General features: G+C 36.8%; 2 protein-coding genes across 2 annotated transcripts; both read left to right on the top strand.

Annotated features, from left to right (window-relative positions):
• The first annotated feature begins 350 nt into the window (after positions 1–350).
• myo1eb (myosin IEb) lies at positions 351–13,930 on the top strand. The gene is made up of 27 exons (XM_079894728.1): positions 351–659; positions 1,914–2,051; positions 3,214–3,303; positions 3,637–3,731; positions 3,837–3,924; positions 4,626–4,715; positions 5,436–5,567; positions 5,820–5,954; positions 6,045–6,177; positions 6,309–6,505; positions 6,865–6,945; positions 7,033–7,119; positions 7,204–7,290; positions 7,390–7,557; positions 8,768–8,853; positions 9,158–9,239; positions 9,477–9,682; positions 9,798–9,942; positions 10,814–10,928; positions 11,103–11,272; positions 11,456–11,601; positions 11,813–11,959; positions 12,085–12,242; positions 12,652–12,726; positions 12,817–13,009; positions 13,519–13,694; positions 13,789–13,930. Exons 1-27 carry the CDS (start codon positions 657–659, stop codon positions 13,863–13,865), a joined length of 3,300 nt encoding a protein of 1,099 aa, XP_079750854.1. The 5' UTR covers positions 351–656; the 3' UTR covers positions 13,866–13,930.
• Positions 13,931–14,835: 905 nt separating this feature from the next.
• prune (prune exopolyphosphatase) lies at positions 14,836–24,007 on the top strand. The gene is made up of 8 exons (XM_079894729.1): positions 14,836–14,996; positions 18,299–18,403; positions 18,553–18,755; positions 19,177–19,361; positions 19,584–19,742; positions 19,856–19,950; positions 21,863–22,021; positions 22,451–24,007. The coding sequence occupies exons 1-8, from the start codon at positions 14,958–14,960 to the stop codon at positions 22,859–22,861; spliced, it is 1,356 nt and encodes a 451-aa protein (XP_079750855.1). The 5' UTR covers positions 14,836–14,957; the 3' UTR covers positions 22,862–24,007.
• The last annotated feature ends 269 nt before the right edge of the window (positions 24,008–24,276 follow it).

A 24,276-nucleotide genomic window follows, 5' to 3' on the forward strand; every position in this document is an offset into this window, starting at 1 on the left:
AAATTTAGTGTTTAGTAAAATAATACAATAACCAAAATTGGAGTGATTTTGGTGGAAACTATGGTTAACTGAAAAACGATAAATAAATTAAAACCAAGTCTGATGGGTTTCCGCAGGTTAAAGGATACTCAGGAGGGTCGTAGGTAGACATTTTGACCCCTTACCTTTTTATAAATAACATTTTGAAATTTATGAGCCAGTAAAATCGTTTCACCTCACTAGCTACATCCCTGGCCCAGAGGCTCATTTTCATGTGCTTGGAGTGTGCTGTGATTACCTGTGGCGCAGGTAAATTCGTTCAGGATCGTGGGGTGGCGCCGTTATGTGTGAGTATCTGCGATTCCTTCCGCAACCGAGAGAAGGAAAAACTCTCCGATACCTGCCTACACTTGCTGCTGCATGGACAACACCCGTGGAACCCATTATTTAATCTTTTTACAGTGTTTCCGATACATGAAACACTATATCCAGAGTAGTTTACGCTTTTGGATATAATTAAGAAATTATATCGGAGGTTATAGATGGAATATCAAATGGACGACTAGTTAAATCCTGGAGTTTCACCTGAAGCTTGCAAGAATTCCTCGAGGAATTCAACACAGGACTGGAAGTTTATCAAGGGTGTGATACAGGAAGTAGGCTACCTTTAATTCATCATGGTAAGTGCACTTAAAAAACTTGAAATTACTTATTAAAATTGTTATTTAGAGTTGGTCAATTAAGAGCTGCAGCTGGCTCTAAATGTTGAGTTAATAATAGAAAAGCTGCCGCTGGCTCTAAATCTTGTTCACAATGTTGTGATTGTTCGATAGGCATGGCTACTACTACACAACATAGAAGTTGCATTTTAATTGTCGACTAAACAAATGATTATTTATGAAGATTCATTTGGCTTGAAGACATTTACGCCATTATTTTTCCTGTCAGAGTGAATCCCAACTCACGAGTATGGCCTAAAGAAATGGTCCAGGAACAACTTTTGAAAAACATTTAGGATATTAGGTGGAAAATGTTTTGCTCGTCAGAGGATCATAAATAACTTAACTTAAGAGTAATTTGAGTTCAAAATCAATTCAAGCCTGAAAATAAAACATTTGTGGAATTTTATTTTTCTATTCGGATGTTGGTGGGGAGCTCAAATATCCTCAGATTTACTTTTTTTGACTTATGAAAGGAGGAGATACTCTTGTTATATTTATCACATATTTTAATTGTCACACTTAGTCACCTGACTAAGCTTTTGCCTAAAATGTATTGCTTGGGGATTTGTAGAAACATGGCTTATGTCACGTTTCTTTGTTTTGTTGTAGACCTGAACCATATGCCTGACTTAAAGGGATAGTTTACCCAAAAATGAAAATTCTGTCATCATTTACTCCCTCAAGTTGTTCCAAACCTGTAGGCTATGAGTTTCTTTGTTCTGTCGAACATAAAAATGTTGGTAACCAAACAGTTGACAGTAGCCAAATGACTTCCATAGAATTTTATTTTAATTTTTTATAGTTAGGTTTAGGGCTATCCCATAATAATGTTTGGGAATCTAATCTATACAGGAGCTCAAAGGCTCAGTAGTAGTTTTGTTTTTGTCATAGTCCAGTCTTGTCAAAGTGTCAGAGGCTTTAACATTTAACGTCTTATGAAAGAACACTCATAACTGAAAGTATTTTATAAATGTCATTTCCTCCTATGTGCATGGTTACCACTGGCTCTCAGTTAATCAGTATATTCTTACATTTATTAACTGTCAACTTATTAATTCTGCTGAATACCAGCCCGTCTGTCTAATGCAGTGCCGGCAAATGTTTAAAGTTGTAAGATGCATCTAAAGCTTTATTTACCCAACAGTGTGTCAGCATTTGATCCCAGGTGACCATAGAGATGTTTGAATAAATAAACTGTTCTCTCTCGCACAGGGGAGCAAAGAGAAATATCACTGGCAGACCCAGAATGTGAAGGTCAGTGGTGTGGACGACATGGTCCTCCTCTCCAAGATCAGTGAAGAAGCCATCACAGATAACCTCAAGAAAAGATACATGGATGACTACATTTTTGTATCCTTATGTCTATAATGTACAAGAATTATTTTGTTATTTGGTCCGGCATACTTGCATATACACTACCTTTCTAAAGTTTAGAGTTTCTAAAGTTTTTTTTGGTGAAAGAAATAAATGTTTTTATTCAGCAGTGATGCATCACATTGATAAAGTAACAATAAAGACATGAATAATGTTACAAAATATTTCTATTATAAATATATTCTGTTATTTTGAACTTTATATTCATCAAATAATAATTTGTTTCCACAAAAATATTAATCATCACCTTTTTTCAACTTTGATAATAATTAGAAATGTTACACCAAATCAGCATATTAGAATGATTTTTGATTGGAGTAATGGCTGCTGAAAATTCAGCTTTGCAATCAAAGAATAATATACATGTACAAATATTTTAAAACATAAAACTGTTATTTTAAATAGTAATTATACTTTACAATATTTTACTGTATTTTTGATCAAATAAATGCAGCCTTATTAGTATAATACTTTATTTAGGGAGTCAGGTATATCATATCTGAATTTTAACGAGATTTGGGGTGGGCTCAATTGTCTTACACCAAAAAGTCAACACTTAGCAACCATGCAGAACACCCTAGCAACCGCATAGCAACACCCTGGCGAGTTTTGCATTGGCAAGCACCACTTATATTTTCCTCAGAAAATTTTAATATCAGTGTCATATATTCTATTATCGATACTGTTATAGTTTTTATTAATATTTTGAATTACTATTATAGTTTTTATTAATATTTTGAAAGTTTCATTTTAATTTTATTATTAGTAATTTAGTTTTGTGTTTGTCAAGTTTTTAATGTTTACAGTTGTATTTCTGTTTTTGTTATTTTAGTTCATTAAGTTAAACTAAATGAAAATGAGAGATGTCTTAGCAATAAAAAAAAAAAAAAAAATAATAATATTAGGTTTTTTTACATTTCATTTCAGTTAACATTTATTTTATTTCAAGCAACAAAAATGTTTTTTTTTAATGGTTTTAGTTTTTGCTTTGGTTAACTTTAATAGCCCTAGTAAATATCTGGTTAGTTATTGTTCTTGAATTTAGTCTTATGTCAATACTGCTTCTAGTGATCGATGGGTGATCATCTTTTTTTTCAACCTACCAGCTTTTGTTTTTGCCATAACCACAACTCCTCAGACATACATTGGTCCTGTGCTGATATCAGTGAACCCCTTTAAACAGCTGCCATATTTCACCGACCGTGAGATTGAGCTGTATCAGGGAGCCGTAAGTACAGCACACCTAAATACATGAATATGAAATGGAATCAAAGTTCAGATGAATGATCATTCCTGCAGGATAAGACATTTAAACATGGCCAGACGGAGCAAAGCAATGCCATTGCATGTCCAGTCTTGCCCATTGTGCTTCCAGAGACTGCCTACGGATCTGTATTTGTTAACATCTTCCCCTGGATGGCTAAATCATAGAAAGCACATATGCAAATCAGAAGCTGTTAATGGTTACGGAATAAAGTCACTACCTCAATTTCATGCAAATGTGACTTTTAATTTTCCAAGACAGCCGTATTAAACTGCACATGTATTCTGTCTTTCTCAGGCACAGTATGAGAATCCCCCCCACATCTACGCTCTCGCCGACAATGTGTACCGCAACATGATGATTGACTCAGAGAACCAGTGTGTCATTATCAGGTCAGGGATCAAGGATCTGACGCCCTCACCATGAGGCGCATTTAAAGTATTTGTGTGGCATCAAATGTTTGCATTATACGTGATCTAAATGTGTCTGTGATACAGCGGAGAGAGTGGAGCAGGAAAGACAGTGGCAGCCAAGTACATTATGAGCTACATCTCGAAAGTCTCAGGAGGTGGGCCTAAAGTTCAGGTGAGTTTATCATCTGCTAGAACAGGGTTTCCCAAACTGGGAGGAACCTCAGGGGGTTTGATGAAAAGCTGATAATTCATTAAATATGATAAAATGTATATTAAATAAAAGTATTATTATAATAATTATTAATTAAAAAAAAGATAAAAAAAAGTTTGCTAAAAGATTGTGTTTTATTTGTTGACTTGCATGTCATGTCACCATTTACTGACATCAGAGAACCATGAACATGTAAATGTGTTGCTAAATAAACCTAAAACCTCAGGGAGGTACTTCATGTAAGTATTTTAGGTCAAACAGGTGTGGCTGACAAAAAAGTTTGTGAATCTCTGGGCTAGATGGCCATTTGCTTAAAAAGAGCCAGATTGAACTCAACCCAAAATCCATGTGAACTCATGGGTGTGGTTGTTTCTTTTGTTAATATTGCCCACCTTTTGTGCTCATTCCATGTGAAATGTTGCACCCTTGAAATCACCCAGACTGTTATCTGAGATCAGAAACAGTGATCTCTTTGTTCCACTGTGACTCTGAACAGATCGATACCAGATCTGATTAAGTATATGGAACAAATCAGAAACTATAAAATTATAATTTAAACTACTTTTCATAGTTTTTAAAAAATGAACAGAGTTTAGTGTATATCATACATTGCATACTTTAACTGTCTGTGACGTCATGTGGTTTCCTCTTTTGTCATTTAGCATGTTAAAGACATCATTCTCCAGTCTAACCCTCTCCTGGAGGCATTTGGGAATGCCAAAACCGTCCGCAACAACAACTCCAGTCGCTTTGTAAGTCTTGCTGCAATGATTAGTCTCTCTCTCTCTCTCTCTCTCTCTCTCTCTCTCTCTCTCTCTCTCTCTCTCTCTCTCTCTCTCTCTCTCTCTCTCTCTCTCTCTCTCTCTCTCTCTCTCTCTCTATATATATATATATATATATATATATATATATATATATATATATATATATATATATATATATATATATATATATATATATATATATATATATATACACACACACATACACGTGCATGTACTGTACATATATATTTTGTGTATATATTGTGTATCATTTATATACAGTAAAATATAAATCTAATTTTAAAAGAAATATATGTACTGATAATACATATAGAATACAAAGATTAATAATTATTTTCAATTATATTGAATATATATAATTATATGCAAATTATAAAACAATATTGATTATTTTAATAAAATAAAATATATATATTTTTAAATCTATTTAGAAGGAGCATATTAGCCTCTCTGCTGTTCAGTCTCTTGAATCGGTGTGTGCTGGAGCATGCTGGTTCTCAACATGTCATAGCTTGTTTGCAGGAGTGCAGTTTGTGTGTGTGTGTAGACCGTGGCGTTGTAGTTCAGTAGGCTTTACTGTTCATTCCCTTTTCTGCAGTGGTATTGTATGTCATCACTCGTAATATGTAATAATGTCAGTGCACAAGCTTTGAGTTCACTGCATGATGTGTTTATTTCATACCTCAGGGAAAATACTTTGAAATACAGTTCAGCCGAGGAGGAGAACCTGATGGTGGGAAGATCTCCAACTTCCTCCTGGAAAAATCCAGAGTAGTGTCTCAAAACCATGGGGAAAGGAATTTCCATATATACTACCAGGTAAAGCTGTGACCTCATTGAAACATGTCCAAGAAAAGGTCATTGCAGGGAATGATGTGTAATGCAAGTTGGCAAATTGTTGTGTGTCATGTTTGGACAGTATGATTTCAAGGCCATTATTGTGGATTGTATTGTGTCATACTAGTAGCTTATGCTACTTAATCAGGGCGTACTGAAGATTAGTTTTTAAATTGCACAAAAGTCTTGTATGTTGTTGACACCACTGGTTTATTTCCAATGTCTCCGTGTCAGCTCTTGCAAGGAGCCACCAAGGAGCAGAGAGAGAATTTAGGCGTCACAACCCCTGATTACTACTTCTACTTAAACCAATCCAGCACCTACACCGTGGAGGAAGTCAATGACAAGAAGGAGTTTGAAGACACAATGGTGGGTGTAAAGCACTGTATCCTAATACAAACCATCTGGTTGTGTTCCTGCCAATCTCATAATGATAAATGATAAATATTACATTTTTAGGCTGCCATGTCTGTGGTCGGCCTGTCTGTGGATGCACAGGATACTGTGCTGCAGATTGTGGCGGCAATCCTCCATCTTGGAAACATCACTTTTAGAGAGGAGGGCAACTATGCTGTGGTGGAGAGTGAAGACTGTGAGTTTATGCTTGCATTTATTCATTTCGCTGGTCTGTGTATCTGATTCCATTTAGTACAAAACAAGAAATTATTGTAAATGGATAAATATCTTGCCTAATTTAATTAATTCACTTTCACTCTGCTGCAGTCCTGGCATTCCCGTCGTACCTTTTGGGAATCAATCAGGATGGTCTAAAGAGCAAACTGACCAGTCGCATCATGGACAGCAAGTGGGGTGGCAAGACGGAGACTATTTCGGTCACCTTAAACACGGAGCAGGCCTCATTCACTCGAGACGCCCTGTCTAAAGCACTGTATTCTAGGCTCTTTGACTACTTGGTTGATGTAAGTCAATCTACTAGATTCAGATTACCAAATTGTATTGCGTTCTTACGTATGGTATATACTACTGTTAAAAAGTTTGGGGTTAGTACGATTTTTTTGTTGAAAGAAATGAATCATTTAATTACATTTTGAAATATATTAAAATAGAAAAGAGTTTTTTTTATTTTTTTATTAGAGTATTATTTCTCAGTATTACTGTTTTACTGTGTGTTTGATCAAATAAATGCAGCCTTAGTAAATGTAAAAGACTTCTTTAAAAAACATTAAAATATTATACTGACCCCAAACTTTTCGGTAGTGTATTTGTCTCAAAAAGCAAAAGAAAATTCATTTGAATTAGTTTCTGCTTTCATTTGCAGGTCATAAACAAGGCAATGCAGAAAGACCGTGAGGATTTAAACATTGGAGTTCTGGACATCTATGGCTTTGAAATCTTTCAGGTGAATTTAGTTGTATTTTCTAAATGCATCTCTTTTTCTTTTTTACTCACATTAATTTAAAATAACCTCATGCCTTTTCCTCTCCAGAAAAATGGATTTGAACAATTCTGCATTAACTTTGTGAATGAAAAACTGCAGCAGATTTTTATTGAGCTCACACTAAAAGCGGAGCAGGTGAGAATAATGATTTTTAATAAGCCAATACTAAAAGGCCTCTATGGAAGTGTTTGCTGATGTTTTCCGCTATCTCTTTTGCAGGAAGAGTATGTGCAGGAGGGAATCAAATGGACCCCCATTGAGTACTTTAACAACAAAGTCGTATGTGATTTAATTGAGTCCAAAGTGGTGAGTTTACACTTTCAGGGTTTTCTGCATCAAATTGGTTGTTATGCATAACAACACCCATTTTACTAATGGCATCTAATGGGCACCTTAATAACCCAGAATCCTATTGGCATCATGAGCATCTTGGATGATGTGTGTGCCACCATGCATGCAAAAGGAGAAGGTGCAGACCAGACTCTGCTGCAAAAACTTCAGTCACAAATTGGCACCCATGAGCATTTCAACAGCTGGAACAAAGGTTTCATTGTGCACCACTATGCAGGCAAGGTAAGAGACACTTTTTTTAAATGTTCAAATAGAGCTCTATAAATTGGTAAATGTCTATTTAGCAAACATCTTTAGTGAAATAAAGTTGCAAACTCAGGAATAAATGGGAAACATAATCAAGCTGTATAAAATGCATCTTTTTGATGGTTGGAAGTAGTGTGGTTTAGTGGCCTTTTCGGGTCCTAAGATATGTACCCGACCAGAATTGACCCCAATCACTTCTTATCCTATCCCGACAGGCAAAAATTATTTTTTTAAAAAGACACACCCGACCCGAGACAGGCCCAATAAAATGAGATCAGCCGAGACCCGATGGCAGTATGTAGATTTAAAATTATGCCCATCTTTCTACCTTATTTGTAGATGAAATTCATTCTCCTGTACTTTACTTTAGCTATGTTGATAAGCCAAGTTGCCTCATAATGTAGCCAATTCTTTGTGTATGTCAAAAATGTGGGAGAATGTTTTCTTTTCACAATTTTTTTTTGTTTGAGGAAAAACACAAAACTATACAGTTATGGTTTAATTATAGTTCATTTGATTTAGTTGATTAGTATGGCATCAACTGCATTTAGGTGCTTTTCTGTAATCAATATCTGCCAACGGTACATCATTTTTCAACTTGGGTGAGCAATTCCAAGTAGATAAAATGCTAACAAACTTTGTTGTACTTCAAATGACAAGGAAATTTATATTAAAGTTAATTTTTATAAACAAATCCCCTCAATTACTCTCTCGAATGGAGGGTTTAGTTATTTGCACGTAGAAAGTAGGCTTATTCTCGGGTCCATTAGGTAAGAATTGATTTAAGATAACTCATGACTGCCAATACCAAACCGGTGTCCGAGGGACTCTCGGGTCAGACAGACCTCGGGTTTTTCGGATAGGGAAGTGGATGTAGAACTCTAGTATGGCTACAACACTGCCCCCTTTGGATGCAGTGTGTACATCTCATAGCTTTGACTTTTTACTAATTAAACGTACTGAATGAATCTCTTATTTCAAATTTGTTTGTCTTGATGGTTTCCATAAAACAGCAATAATTTATCAAATTATTCTTTGGCCCAGCACATAACAGAGGACAAGCAGTTTGGAGAATGGATGGATTGAAACTGAATATAGATGTGTTTTAGAGATTGCTTCCAGCAAGTAGAGTCACACTGATATTGATTCTCTTCTTGGTGAGAGTAATAAGAGCCCTTATTTCCAGGTGTCTTATGATGTGAGCGGCTTCTGTGAAAGGAACAGGGATGTGCTGTTCAATGACATCATCGAGCTCATGCAGAGCAGTGAGTTGTAAGTGGTTATTTGGCTTTTTTTAGCCCATGTCAGCTGAAGCTTTTTAAAAGCCCCTAATGCACTCATGCACCAATGCAGAACATCTGCAGTTCAGCTGTAATTCTTTAATGAAATAAGAAGTCACATTAATAAATCATAAAATCAATATAGTGTAGCATTTTTATGGAGGATGATGAGTTCATTTTGTGAGAGATATTCTGTGGTGTATTACTTCACTAGAGTCAGCTCTGGTTATGTCTTAAATGTGCTTGTAAAAAAGATGTTTGAAATGGTTAATCCCTTTTTCTGGTCATCTCCATAGCGCCTTCATCAAAGATCTGTTCCCAGAGAACCTTGAGGCTGAGAAAAGGGGCCGTCCCACCACTGCAGGTTCAAAGATTAAGGTGAAATAACTGATTTACGAAATAAAGAAATTCCTACGATTTGATTTAAACCATGTATTATGTTTCAGTTCCTAACAAAGTTACTGGCCAACCATACATGCAATTTGCATCTGGCGAGTGTTTTGGGGCCTGTGTATATTTAGTTTTGTGTTATATATGAATGTAATATTATACTCATAAATTTTTGTAATGCTATTGTTCATTTTCTGTCTGATTTTCTCTCTTCTCCCGTTACAGAAACAAGCAAATAATCTTGTCCAGACGTTAATGAAATGCACCCCTCACTATATTCGATGCATCAAGCCCAACGAGACAAAAAAGGCTCGCGACTGGGAGGAAAGCCGCGTCAAACACCAGGTGGAATATCTTGGACTGCGAGAGAACATCCGTGTGCGCAGGGCCGGCTACGCCTTCCGACGTGTCTTCAAGAAATTCCTGCATAGGTAAAATCCCCACTTAATAATTCCTGTTAAGATGCCAAATGCTGTATATGGGGATTTTGATAAGTTGCACTTATTAAATGTAATGTACTATAATTAACTGTTCTATTATGTTCAGATATGCAATCTTGACCAAAGAAACATGGCCCCAGTGGCGTGGAGATGAGAAACAGGGTGTCCTACACCTTTTAAAATCTGTCAACATGGACTCTGACCAGTACCAGCTGGGCAAGACAAAAATCTTCATCAAGGCCCCAGAATCTGTATGTATCATACCACAGTCACACTAGAATTTGAGCACTCGAAATTTCTATGGACACTGCATTAGTTGCAAAATGACATCGCACTTAGTGGTGCATTTTCAACAAAAAAAAAATTTTACCAAATGATACATCATAAATGTGCTCCACTTTACTGCAATCCTGCAAATTAAAATGTTCATTCTTTTAATTCAGCTAAAATGTCACTCTGTTGCATATCAATATGCTATTGGTCACACGTCTTCACGTGATACCAATTTACAGGGTTACAGTTCAACAAACTTGAAATTTGGAACACAGCGAAATGCAAAACTACTTCGCTCAAGCGTGCGTTTCCTGTCTCCCACATTTGCATGCGTGTGAATGCAAGTCAGTGGCGCGAAAAGTGTAGTGTGACCACCCATTTAGTTTGTAACTTGAAGGTATTAATGTGAACATATGATTTGATGTGATGTTTTCTGAAATGTTTCATTAAATGAACATTTGAGGCCATGTTATCTCCCTGTGTTGCCATTGTTACAAATTTTTTACAGAGGTCGGTCTGTTCATTTTCGTCATGGACAAATTGAATTACTTCTCAATTTGGCTCCTTAAATGCATTCCTCTGGCATTGTGCAAAAGATGAAATGTAATTCAGTCATATTAGGTCAATATTCTTCAGCTGTTGTTCAAATGGCTTCTTGTGTGGCTATTTTTCCAAAAACATTGTTTATATAGAATAGACTCTGTATGTTCACACACACACACACACACACACACACACACACACACACACACTTCTCAAAGTTATTTTGGTCATTTCGTGGTTATTTTGTTGATATTCTGAAATCACAGTGATGACTGTGAAAAATAAGTATGACATGTCAATCTACAGTTGTTCCTGCTGGAGGAAATGAGGGAAAGAAAATACAACGGATATGCTCGGGTAATCCAACAAGCCTGGCGCAAACACATCGCTGTGCGCAAGTATGTCCGCATGCGAGAGGAAGGTGAGCATCCTTCACTTTAATACCTGCATAATAATAATTTAGACATTTTTTGATATATAAAGACGACTAAGTTTGTGTCCGGATCTCATTGTTCCTCTGTAACAATCAATAGGCCTTGGGAATACAATCAGATGAAACTGATGTTAAATCACATTGCTTCTTTACTGATTCCAGCCTCTGACCTCCTGTTGAACAAGAAGGAGAGACGAAAGAACAGTCTGAACCGTAATTTCATGGGAGACTACATCGGCACGGACAACCACCCGGAGATTCGACAGTTCGTGGGTCGCAGGGAGAGAATTGACTTTGCTGACGTGGTGGTCAAATTCGACCGCAGATTTAAGGTATGACTCAAAGTCCCATTTAACACACTGAAACTCATGGATCACTTCCTCGGTAACTGTCAGGAAGTATTTTGTGCTAGTTTACTGAAGCTGCTCAGCAACAGATGTTTCGTTCTGCACATTGTAGTTCATCTGACATGTTTCATGTGATCACATACTCACATGCTGTTTCAACACCCACAGACTGTCAAGCGTGACCTCGTTCTCACCCCTAAGTTCCTCTATCTGATTGGACGCGAGAAGGTGAAACAGGGTCCTGAGAAAGGCCAGATCCGGGAGGTCTTGAAGAGGAAGATTGAGGTGGAGAAGATCCAGTCTGTCTCTCTTAGGTACTTTATCATGCAATATGCTTGATAACCTTTTGGACTTGAGTCCCTACATTACAGCTTCAATATGCCTAATAAATCATACAATTACAGCAGAATGAAAAATCTGAATGTTTTCAAACACTAAAGTACTTAAGCAAGCATTTAAGCAAGTTTTTGTCATTTTTTTGTTTTTATTGCATGATGATTATGATGGGTGGATCTCTTTCCTCAGCACACTACAGGATGACCTCTTCATACTGCACGAGGATCAATATGACAGTGTGCTGCAGTCTGTCTTTAAAACGGAGTTCCTCAGTCTGCTTTACAAGCGTTACGAGGAAAAAACGCGGAAAAAGTTGCCGCTCAAGTTCAACAACCTGTGAGCAATGTTTCCCTAACTGTGAAATTTACCATGTGCTGTATTACATCATACTCAGAAAAACTATCATATGTTCATATGTTGGTCTTGTAATTCGAACATTCAACATATTTTTTCTCACTCAGACTTGAATTTAAAGTGAAGAAAGGGGGATGGGGTCCGTTTGCATCTGCTGGCTCTCGACAGATCCAGTTTCAGATGGGTCAGGGGGACGATGCAGTTCTGAAGCCGAGCAGCAAGGCCTTGACTGTCAGTATTGGCCCCGGTCTGCCTAAAAACGCAAGTGAGTCTGTGTTGAAATTCCGTATTTTATTAAAACTAGTTTAGTGGCTTACAGTACCACTCAAAAATGAAAATTCTGTCGTCATTTACCATCCGTTTAGTCATGTTTGCAAAATGTTTTGTAATACCTTTATGGGTCATATAATCACTATCTAGTGGTCTTATACCATTAACAACCATTTTGCAGACCATTTTGAGATTGTAAAGAAATATTGTTTAAAAAAACAAATATATTTGGGTTGGTATGATTTTGTGATGTTTGTAAAAAAAAAAATGTCTCTTATGCTAGTAAAACAGTGATATTGTGAAATATTATTACAATTTAAAGTAACTGTTTTCTTTTAATATATTTTAAGAATATTTTTGTGGAAACTGATAAAAAATTTGTTACATATTTACCAATTCTACAGGACCCACTCGGCGTGACAACCGAAAGAGCAGGCACATGGGGAACCAGAATCGCAATGTAGGCCAGAATTCACGTGGTAAGACCACAGTTTGACATATTTCACTAAAATTGCTACTAAACTGTTTTAGAAATGGCTTTAAAATGTTTTAATGGCTTGTAATTTCAGAGGCTCCCAAGTCTGTTGGTCGAGGAAGAGGAACTCAAGGGCAGCCCGCCGTTAGGAACTCTCTGCTCCGTCAGCAGTCCAGTATGGATCAGCCCACCCTTCCCCGACTCCAGGGATCTCGCCGCAGTCAGCTCGAGAGTCAGATCTACACCGATATGGGCTTCATGAAAGTTCCTGATCAAGGCGTGGCAGGGTGAGATGATGGCTCATATGACAGCAGGAAGCTCCAATAAAAGCAATCATCAATATTTTATCCTCCAAGCCATACTAACTGAAGACTTAACAATCAGAAAACCTATTCAGCTGGAACTAGTTTTCACAGATCAGTACATGACGGGCAATTATGTACATGACACAAGTTAATAATAGCAATTCAAACACTTTTGGGGGAAATAAATTCTGTCACAGGTTAATTATATATATATATTTTTCAATTTTAGTTTAGTTTTGTCAGAGATACCTTAAACTAAAAATAATGTTTAGATTTTTTTTATTTATCTTTTTTTTTTTTTTTTATATATATTTTATATTATTTTAGTTAGTTTTGGACTCATAGAAATGTATTTTAGTTTAGTTTCAGGTTTTACTAGGTAGTTTTTTTTTTTAATTCCAATTATTAGTGTTTCTTTTTATTTCAGTTTTTCAAAGAAAATAATTGCTCTTAATACCTGCTCTTAATAAGAAAATAATACCTTCTCTCAGGATGCAACGCAGACGTTCAAAAGAGTACAAGCCTCTCCCAGGGTCAGGGCTACCCAAACCCAAACCCAAACCCAAACCCCGCACCCTGCAATGCAGAGCACTTTACCCTTATGATGCTCAAGACACTGATGAGCTCAGCTTTCAATCAGATGAAATCATAGAACTCATACGTGAAGGTAATCTATTTTTATACCATTTAAAAGTGAACTTTATACAGGGCATATTGGGTAAGTGAATTCTGCACTAACCCAAGATGTGCTGTTTTTCCAGACCCCTCAGGTTGGTGGGTTGGCCGTCTTCGAGGAAAGGAAGGCCAGTTTCCTGGCAACTATGTTGAGAAGATGTAAACTGGCATGCTATTGGACAAAATGTGATTCATTGCAGAAATTAGATCAAGAGGAACAAAGCATCAGCATTAAATCAAAGCAGCTTGGTGCCAAGTCATATCCCCAAGTGCATAGATGTTTACTGCAAAAGGTGCCACTAATAATGTGTTAATATTCAGTAGGATCCTTCTTTATACCCCGATGAACTTTTATGTGATTCATTTTTTATAGAAAGTAATATTAGACATAAATGTAGACGAAAAACTATAATTGTGTTTCACTACGTTTTTAAATGTGTTTTTGGAGAATAGTAATGTACTGTATTTTACTGAAGTTGTATTTTTAAAAATCCAAATGCTACTTTTTTACAGATATTGTACAATTGTATAAAATCAGAAAGCTGTTTTCAGATACTCATAGAACGAAAATAAAATGGAACACTTTTTTGTTTAATTTTTCCATTATAAGCATCATGAAAATGGTTTTAAAGGCCTGTTAGTTTTTTTGACAAACACAATTCTTTTCCCGTTATAAACAAAATTCCTAATGAAGCAGAAAGATGGAGTGGGACATATTAAAGGGTTCATTGCCTTTTTATTTTTTTTATTTTATTATGTATTTTGCTTTTTAGTTGCATCACATCCGTGGGCCATAATGTGCTACTTGCTAGAGCGAGCAAGGGACTTATGATTCTTGTAAGCATTTAATTGGACAAAATCTGTTAAGTGCAGGATGAATCCTCAATGATAAATATTTTTGGTTTTCAAAACATTTTCAAAAGTGATTAAAATTATTTTGTCAACTTTTAAGTAGTACACTAGCCGTTGGTCTTAAAGGTAACACACATGGACTAAAAACTACAAACTCACTCATCTTTCGTAACTCCACAGAACTACATTTTTCAGCACGTAATGCGACGTCAGGACGTAACTCGAGGAGACGTACGTAATGTACGTAATGTAACGTCCCTTGCTCAAACCTCTGTCTGAATTCCTAGTGGCAACTTGCACACAGTCAACCGCCGAGACACTTCACATTTCAGAGGCACTGAAGGGCATTTTACACTCCTTTAGGATTTTTCGTTACATAAAAACCTTCGGGCTCCGTGTAACAATGGAGGCATATTTACGGAGCTGTTGTGATGTGATTAAGGTAAGATTATGGTACTGTAACGTTACGCTTAAAGAGAGGGTTGCTCGTGGTATGTTGGCTTGGCTACTACCATTTTACCCACTTAAAATATGGTCAGTGGCCAGTTCTTGCACTTTCTGTATGTTGAGAGACATTCATAAACGTGTGTTTGCCGTATATGATAGCTTGGTGTGAAAAATAATGCATGCTTGCTTTGTTTGATGTACACTTGATATTGACATAAGTCATATGGTATGACGCGCGTGCACAGACCCTGGCCGCATGCGCCAATGACAGAAACGACCACATCACATGCATTGAGAGAAAGCGCACAAGTTTGTTTGTTTACATATGTTACACAATATTAATTACACGTTTTATTATAATATTTTTTATACAAAAAGAGTTAACTGTCGTGTTTTTATATCACCATTTCATGTACCAGGCAATGACACACACACAAATGTATATATAAATACACACACACACACAGCTTTGCCATGCTTAGCAGTTTAAGAAGGTCAGTTTGTTCAGCTGTTTGGTGCAAATCCATCTAGAATATGTTTACTATTTTCTGCCAGTGTGTTTAGTCAATAAGAACAATTCCCACTTTTCTAGTTTTACAGCTTAATGTGCTCAGTTTCAAGACTGAAGGTGGCCCTATTTGCAGAGACAATAACACCTGCTGTGACTGTCCTTTGCATATGATCCTGACAGCATCTGTCCAACAGCAGTGCGTCTCTATACCTTAAACACTGTTGTTTTAAACCCAAACACCCTGACACCTGCGCTCAACCAACTGCTGGGCAGATATTATGAAGTCCTGTGTGTTTACTTTGAGACTCTCAGCTCAAGGAAGCAAGCAGAAATGGGTTCTTTAACTAATTTAGTCAATGATTGAAAAAATGATACGGTTGCACTTGTGGTTAAAGTGCTTTTTGTCTGCATTGAAGCATGAGGTTGTAAATAGAGAGTGCACCCTAAAGTTCTTTCCACACTGACCCAAGACCCACAGGTTCTGTACTGTTTACTCACCATCCCGTGGTCCATTTCACATTGCGGTGACTAACTTCCTGTGCTGTCCCACCGGCCGTGCGCATATGGGCATGAATAAGCCTTTTTTTCCCTGCACTTCCCCATCTAACAAGGTTTTTGGTGATGATTATCACATGAGAAGAGAGGGAGCTTGCCAAAAGCTCACCCTAAACAAGCCTCACCCCTGGTCTGTGCCAGCTGTGAGCTCAGTCAGTCTGTGTTGACAGTCCATCATTCAGTATTTAAAACAAACCCCAGCTGGTTGTCCAGATCAGAGTACATCATTTAGCCTAATGCTGACGTCACAGATGCCTTCTGTATTTGGCTGGAGTAATGGAGAAGGCCAAATGCTAATTAACGCTGGACGAGGAGTCATCATGGCGAGATATAAAAGGCTTTGTTGAATCCAGGGTGATGCATTCAGTGTTATTCTATTAAAAGTGCTCTTCGTCTCACAAGTGGTCCAGCAAATTAGCTTTGATATAGAGTTGTGGGTTCTCAAGCTCCAAAAAAAGAAAGCATATTTTAAGTAACATTAATCTAGTCCATAACTACACTATTGTTCAAAATTGTGGGGTCAGTATTTTTTAATCTTAAGTAATCTTACTTTCTATTCCTCACATAATCTTGAAAAAGAGGTATTACAAAGTTTGGTTTCCCTAAAAATATTAAGCAGCACAACTGTTTTCAACATTGATTATAATTAAAAAAATTAAAATCTTGAGTGTGAAATCAGCATATTGTATCTGAAGGATCATGGGACATTGAAGACTGGAGTAATGATGCTAAAAATTCAGCTTTGCATCACAGAAATAAATTATATTTTAAAATATATTAAAATACAAAACCGTTATTTTGAATTGTAGTAATATTTCACAATTTTATGGGATGGGGGGGGGGGGTTCAGTTTTTTCATATGAATGTATAATATAATAAATAAATAAATAAATGCAGCCTTAGTGAGCATAAGAAACTTTTTTTCAAAAACATTAAATCTAACAGACCCCAAACTTTTATACGGTTTTATACGGCTTCTGTCTTATGAAGCCAGTGTTATTTAGTAGTGTTATCATTATTAGAGTATCTATTAAAGTTTTTATTCATATTTTGAATTCATTTTTATTTTGATATTTTTCATTTTAGCTCAAGCTTTAGTAATTTTGTAATACATTTTTTTTTATAATATCTGTAGTTTTTTATAAATTTTTATTTCAGTTTTAGTTTTAGCACGTAAAGTTAAACTAAATGAAAATAAGAAATTTTGCCTATACAATAAGTTTTTATATTTTGTTTTATTTCAATTTCAATTTTTATTTAAATGAAATTGAAATTCAACATAGACTGTGCTGTGGTTGTGCAGTGCAGAGCGGCCCTCTCGCACTGGATGATGTGGCAGACAACTTGCTGTCCAGCCCGGTTGCGTTCACACAGCGCAGGTTTTCCAAGAATGCGGTTGTGATTTCTGAAAATAACTGAACTGTGATGTGAACGTGGCCTTTAATCATACTTGCTATGTAATCGGTTACAAGACATGGAAAATTTAAAGCCATTTGACATTAAAATGTCTTCACATGGCAAGTTTAAAAATGTGGATATGCAAATGAGATTTGACTTGGAAGAAAGACATTTCAGGTCTGTTCCTCACACAAATATACCATTTGACTACATAGTACGTAGGTTGTACGCACAACTTATATGGAGCTTCTTTTCTTGATAACCCCTCATCACTAAATGGTTTTATTGTATGTAAAAAAAGCAGTCAACATCTCCTTTTATGTTCCATGGATAAAAGAAAGTCACACAGGTTTCGAACACAAGAAGTTGAGTATATTATGATAGAATGGTCATTTTTGGATGTACTATAAGAACAACTTTAAAAACAAATATTAAACATAAAAGAAAATCTGTTTTGTTGTCATCTGTTAAGGAATACACTGCTGGACTATGTTTGTTGAGAAGCCTCAGAATGTGTTTTATCTTTGACACATTGCACCACTCCTCACACTGGCTGTCAGTGATATAGAGTGACTGGTTGATTATAAGTCAAACATTGTTTGTCAGATGAAGGCCTATTGGATACATTTTCAGCTTGTCATGTAGTTTACTAGCTGTGCATACAGTAGGGAATGTCACAAAAACCACAGACATTTTAGTTTTGTATTTCATCCTGCAGTTTAATAGAGGCCACCAAAGCCTTGTTATGAAGAACTAGGCTTGCAGTTGTACGTAATGAATTATTGTCCTATATTAGTCCAATAGCTTGTGACATTATTCTCCTTCGTTCTCAGGGTTGTAGTAAGAACAGCCCAGGGCTGCATGTCGTCATGGGAAATGAGGCTTGTGATATGGACTCCATGGTATCAGCCCTGACCTTCGCCTACTTTCTTTCAAAGGTATGCAATGTCCAACCTAATAAACCAATCATAGCTGCTGTGTTGTTCTTGGAAAGCTTTAAATTGTGGTGGAGATAATAGACGTGATAATTCTGTGCTGGAGGTTGAGGATTATTGTTTTGTTCATCATTATTGTTGACCTGTTGTAGAGTCTTGATTGTAAGAGGTTACCGGTGCCTGTACTCAACATCCCACGGGCTGAGTTTCCCTTGCGATCTGACAGCATCTTTCTGCTGAGAGAAACCGGTCTGTCGCAGGACTACCTGCTTTTCAGGGACGAGGTGGACCTCCATGGCCTTCACAAGAACAAACAGCTAACGCTGACCCTGGTTGACCATAATGTTCTGCCCAGGTCAGTGTTCTCTCCAGTTCAATACATGTATTGCACCATGTTTCATCTTCCATCTTCACAATCACATCAAAAAAGGAACTAATTCATGAACTTGAACTATAGTGAATTTTCATTTTAATATATATATACACAATATAATTATTTTACTGTATTAGTTATCTAACAAATGCAGCCTTGGTAAGCTTAAGAGACATCTTTCAAAAACATTGAAAACTCATATATATGGATATCCATATATGTACTATAATAATAATAATAACCGCAAATATATGGCTAATTGTATGTAAATAAATGGCAACAAAAATAAATATCAGAATATTGTTACAATAATGGTTATTTATATCTACCTCAAATGCCAACCAAGTTCTGAAATGATTTAGGTCTCTCTGTTCTTTTATAACAAATCTGTTTTATTCTGTAGTGCTGACAGTGAGCTGGAGGATGCAGTTGTACAAGTGATTGACCATCATCTCCTACAGAGGCCCTCATCTCCCTCCTGCCCCGTCACCGTGGAGACCGTGGGCTCCTGTGCCACTTTGGTGACAGAAATCATTGCCCAAAAAGCACCTGAGGTACTCGACCAACAAGTGGCTCAGCTTTTATACGGTGAGTGTCATGGCGACATGATAAACACAGCTTGGAATGTCAGCATGACTGCTGTTCAATCTGCTAGACACTGTTAGACATCAGATGGGCTCAGCATGGTCTTCAGTGGCATTTAGCTGGAGCAGATTGACTTGTACATGCAATATGATAGAGATGTGAGATGTCAGCAGAAAGATAAAATCTTGTTAACTTGCAGAATGTATTTCTGCCTTGTGTTGACAGGTAGCATTATCCTAGACTGTGTTAACATGGCACCTGAGGCAGGTAAAGTCACCCCTAAGGACAGCCAGTACGCCATCTTTTTGGAGAAGCGTTTTCCAAAGCTGCCTCCGAGGGGCGCTCTGTTTCAGTCGCTACAGAATGCCAAGTTTGACGTGTCAGGTGAGAGAATCTTTTATTGTGTAGGTTAATGAATCAAACTGCTTGTAGACTCATTAAAACTTTAAAGCATGTGTTCATCAGAAGACATTTCGTAATACTGCTCTGTACTTCAGGCCTCTCCACGGAGCAGATGCTGTTGAAAGACATGAAAGCTACATCTACTGGGGATCTGAACTTGGCTGTCAGTGTCATTTACATGACACTAGAGGTCAGTACTGTTATGACATCTTTTATTTCACTGTGATTTGGACGTTTTTGGTTGATACAGCTTTTAACAGATATTTATGTAGATATATTCAGATTCTTTGCATATTTCTTGAAATTATGTCATCAAATTGCTGTTTTATATTTGAATGATGGTTTAAAGGATTTAATTACACCCCTACAAAGAAGTTATGATGGAACATAACACATTACTCACAGGAAGCTTAGTCAATTTTATACTCTATTAAATGAGATTCAATACTTAGCAATTGTTGGAGTTAGAGTTCAAATTTCTTCTGATTTGTCGTGGGACGCCCACATTAAGTACATGATTTCGAAGGTGCGTCCTAGAATCCAGTATCTCTGTGTTGCTAAAAACGCAGGTCTCCCTTGTGATGTTCTAATGAAAGTATATTGGACTTTTATACGTCCAGTTCTTGAGTACGCTAGCCCAGCATGGGGTGGACTACCTAAAGGTCTCTGATGAGTTAGAGAGGGTCCAAAAACGTTGCTGTCGGATAATAGGTGTTCCAACTTCCACTCTCCCATCATCACTAAGTGAGAGGCGTGACGAGGCCACTATATGCACTTTTACTAAACTACTCAAGGACAGTTCATCACCACTGCATAGTTTCCTGTCTGTGGCTCCAACACCTACTTATCTACTATGGGAGCGCAGGGAATTTGTTGTGCCCAGGAGTAAAACAATAAGACATGAACTTTCTTTTATTCCACGTGCTCTTAAATTGTTTTATAAATAACTTATAGGTTTTATTGTATGAAGCCTGGTGTATTTCAGGTTTTCTGTGTATCTGTTTTGTTGTTTTTTTAAATTAGGTACATAAGGTTGTCTTGAGTATGTGTTATGTTTGATACATTTCAGGGTTTTGTTCTTCAATATCCTGCCTCGTCAAACTCTAAATAAAAATACTAATAGTAATTGTTCGCTGCACCTGCAGGATGCATTCTTGTGTTCTTAAAAATATCTTTGGATTTCATCTTGATATTTAATAATACTTATAGCGCAAGTAAACGGTGACATTTGATTCATGGCGAAAAACAAAAGATCTGCTGTTTCATGCTTGTGGCCAATTGCAATAGCTTATATTTTGGTTATAAATATTGATGACTGTATTGGTGCATCTCTATAATCTCTATAACCTTTAAGTTATGTATGGAATCTCATTGCATAATTGCAGCCTTTCTGAAACACTCTGGCAGGACTTTAAATTTAGAAGATCTCATGCAAATTACATGTTTCCTATTGAATGAAGTGAATCTTGTGTTTGTGCTATGCATTTAGCCTCAGTACTTGGTTCCTCAAAGAGGGAATGTAGATTCACAAAAGTAAGAAGCTCTTGTTGTGGGCACATCCTCATGACTCATGACATGAATTCCTCATTAATACTGAAGCACAACGAGGCCAATTCAGACACACCCAAACTCACCGCAGGGCTGGGCGGCCCGTCTCACACACCCACTGATTACACCAGACGTTAACCTCCGTGACAGACTCTCCTGTCCTCTTGTTAGTACACATACAATAATAAGACAGAATGTTGCTGAATCAGATGTGTATCAAAACTTTGTTCATAGTACAGGAGACTGGGGACCATTGTAGATTTTTTTTTTTAACATGGCATAAGAAAGTTATAGATTCAAAATCGGCCCCAGTATGTTAAGTATGACACTTGTAAATAAACATTACCCACAGAATCTCACTTTATTACTTCAAAGTAATAATTCCATCTATTTAATGTTTATTATTTTATTATTAACAGCAGAAAAAAAAGATATATGTTGGAATTCAAAGAAGTCAAAATAGTAAATGACAACATTGGGCGTTGGAAATGTATATCTCCAGATCAGTTTGTGAATGTAATGCTCATATGTTAAAAGAGCTGTTCTGTCTTTAGGATTTTCTTCAGAGGCATGGCCTACAGCAGGACCTCTGTGAGTTCTGCCACAAACACAGCTACAACCTGCTGGTCGCAATGACAATCTCTTTCAAAGACAACAAGGAGCCCTTCCGACAGCTAGCCGTCTACAGTTCCAGCACTGTCTACAGAGAAGAGGTAATCAGTACACGTTACACTTATTAGGGAAATGAGCCTACAGATGTCTTTAATAAATTCATCAAAGTCTTTCTATTTATCAAAGAATCCTGAAAAAAATTGTTTACCACAAAAAAATTAAAAATAATTAAGCAGTCTTCAACATTGATAATAAGGAGAAAAGTTTCTTGAGCACCAAATCAGCATATTAGAATGATTTCTGAAGGATCATGTGACACTGAAGACTGGAGTAATGATGCTGAAAAGCTTTGCTATCACAGGAATAAGCTACATTTTAAAATATATTAAAATAGAAAACAGTTTTTCTAAATTGCAGCCTTCATTCAAAACAATTACAAAATCTTACCGGCCCCAAACTTTTGAAATGTAGTGTATAAAATAAGTTGAGAATCTGTTCTAAATGATATCTATATATGTTGTTTTTCGTAGATGAGTAAAGCACTAGAAAAAGCCAAAACCCCCAGTCTGGACCTTAAGCCAATGGGCAGTCCGTATCTGGACGTGAAGGCCTATATACAGGGTAACACACTGGCGTCCCGTAAGAAGGTTATGCCCATAATCACAGACTTCCTGAAGGAGAGGGAAAGGAAAGTGGCTCAAAGTGGGAACATCGAAGACCTAGATCTGGACTATTATTCTTATCAGGACCAGAGTGACTCACAGCAATGTCCTGAGGACGCTGGGATTGAGGACGATACTCAGTTTCCTCCAACGCCAATGAACAGTCTGGTTGAGGGTTGTCCACTGGACAATGGCCTACCAAAAATCAGCCCCGAGGTTTTGGTGGAGAAAGTTAGCAAGATGGCCAGCATGGAGGACTCGTCTCCTGAGGGACAATGATGAAGACCTGTTGTCCAAGAGAGTCTTGGATAAGAGCTGGAGAAGTGCAGTCCCTCTGCGTCTTTAAGAGGATGCGGTGGACATACAGCAGTGGTGCATCAGGGCAGGAGAATGTAATGGCACTTTTTTGATCTGGTTGACTCACAAAGGTACGATAGGTACGAAAGGTACAGGATGATTCAAATGGAGCATTACATAAATGCATCATATATAAGATGTTTAAAGTTTGGGTGTCATAAAAAGGACTGTCAAATTTCAGGTTTAGCCCATTTATTTATTGGTCTCAGTAGTATTCAAATTTGATCTTCTAAATTACTCATTGATTGAGTAATTTGTGGCTTTGACTCCCCCACACCTTTTTCTGTTTTTGGTGTGTGGTCCAATCTATTTCCAGGTAAACGTGAACTTATTCAGATCTAATATTGACAATATGCACCCAGTGCAAGCTAGCGACTGACAATTGATAGAATTAACTAATTCCGAATTAATTTCCGTTATTATACAACAAGTAATTATAAGGTGGTATTTATCATAGCTTTTGTTGCCACTAACATTCTTTGTAGTATTATAGAAGTTATTTTTAGCTTGTCTGCAGACCACATCTGTTGCATGGCATTGAAACCCGCATTCAAATTATTTGGACTTGTTCCTTGATTTGTAAAAGTGACTCGTACAGTGTTAGCCTAGCAGGCAAGAGAAGTTTTAATCTCATCTGGATACCGATATGCACTGTTTTACTTTTTAGCCGTAATTTGTGTTAAACTTTGAAAGTTAGTTGCATATACACATACATAAAAATATATAATATACATGTATAATAAATAAATATTTTCACAGTGCTGCCTGCTTGTCTGCTAGGCTTCCAGTGTGCGTATATAAGCATATACAAGCATTTCCTGTTAGGATGAGTCAAAATTATAGATCTTAAATTGATCTCACGCAACAGCGGATGTAAATGAAGATGCATCGGATTAGTACATCTTGTCATGATTCCCCATTAATATCGTAAAAGAGTGATTGTTGGTAAATTAAAAGTGAGTGTAACCCCTCTGTGGCCTTTTGCATGTTATAGGTGTTAACTGACCTGCTTCTGGTTCGAATCAGGGCACCTGCATTTTACTCTATTAAATTTTACCATTAACTACCAAAGACCTCAGTTGTATTTGTGTGTGAGGCATGTTAAGCATTTGATCACTTGAGTTTTAAAATGTATAAGTTCAGTATTTTGTTGATTTCTATTATGCTATATTATATAATTTATTTAATGATTTAGGTTTTAAAAGTAGGGTTTTAAAAAAGGGTTGTTATCATGAACTGTCCTTTTGATTTGTTATATGTGACCCTGGATCACAAAACCAGTCACATGTCGCACGGTTATATTTGTGGCAAGAGCCAACAATACATTGTATGGGTCA

This window comes from Squalius cephalus, assembly GCF_949319135.1.
Source record: "Squalius cephalus genome assembly, chromosome: 15".
Lineage (NCBI taxonomy): Eukaryota > Metazoa > Chordata > Actinopteri > Cypriniformes > Leuciscidae > Squalius > Squalius cephalus.

Excerpts from the sequence above, each read along its gene's own strand:
- prune (XM_079894729.1), top strand. The coding sequence starts at position 14,958 with ATGGAGGCATATTTACGGAGCTGTTGTGATGTGATTAAG. Across the intron at positions 18,404-18,552 it reads TCGCCTACTTTCTTTCAAAG|AGTCTTGATTGTAAGAGGTT; the intron begins GTATGCAATGTC and ends GACCTGTTGTAG. Across the intron at positions 19,951-21,862 it reads TCATTTACATGACACTAGAG|GATTTTCTTCAGAGGCATGG; the intron begins GTCAGTACTGTT and ends TTCTGTCTTTAG.
- myo1eb (XM_079894728.1), top strand. Across the intron at positions 4,716-5,435 it reads ACAACAACTCCAGTCGCTTT|GGAAAATACTTTGAAATACA; the intron begins GTAAGTCTTGCT and ends TTCATACCTCAG. Across the intron at positions 8,854-9,157 it reads CTCATGCAGAGCAGTGAGTT|CGCCTTCATCAAAGATCTGT; the intron begins GTAAGTGGTTAT and ends TCATCTCCATAG.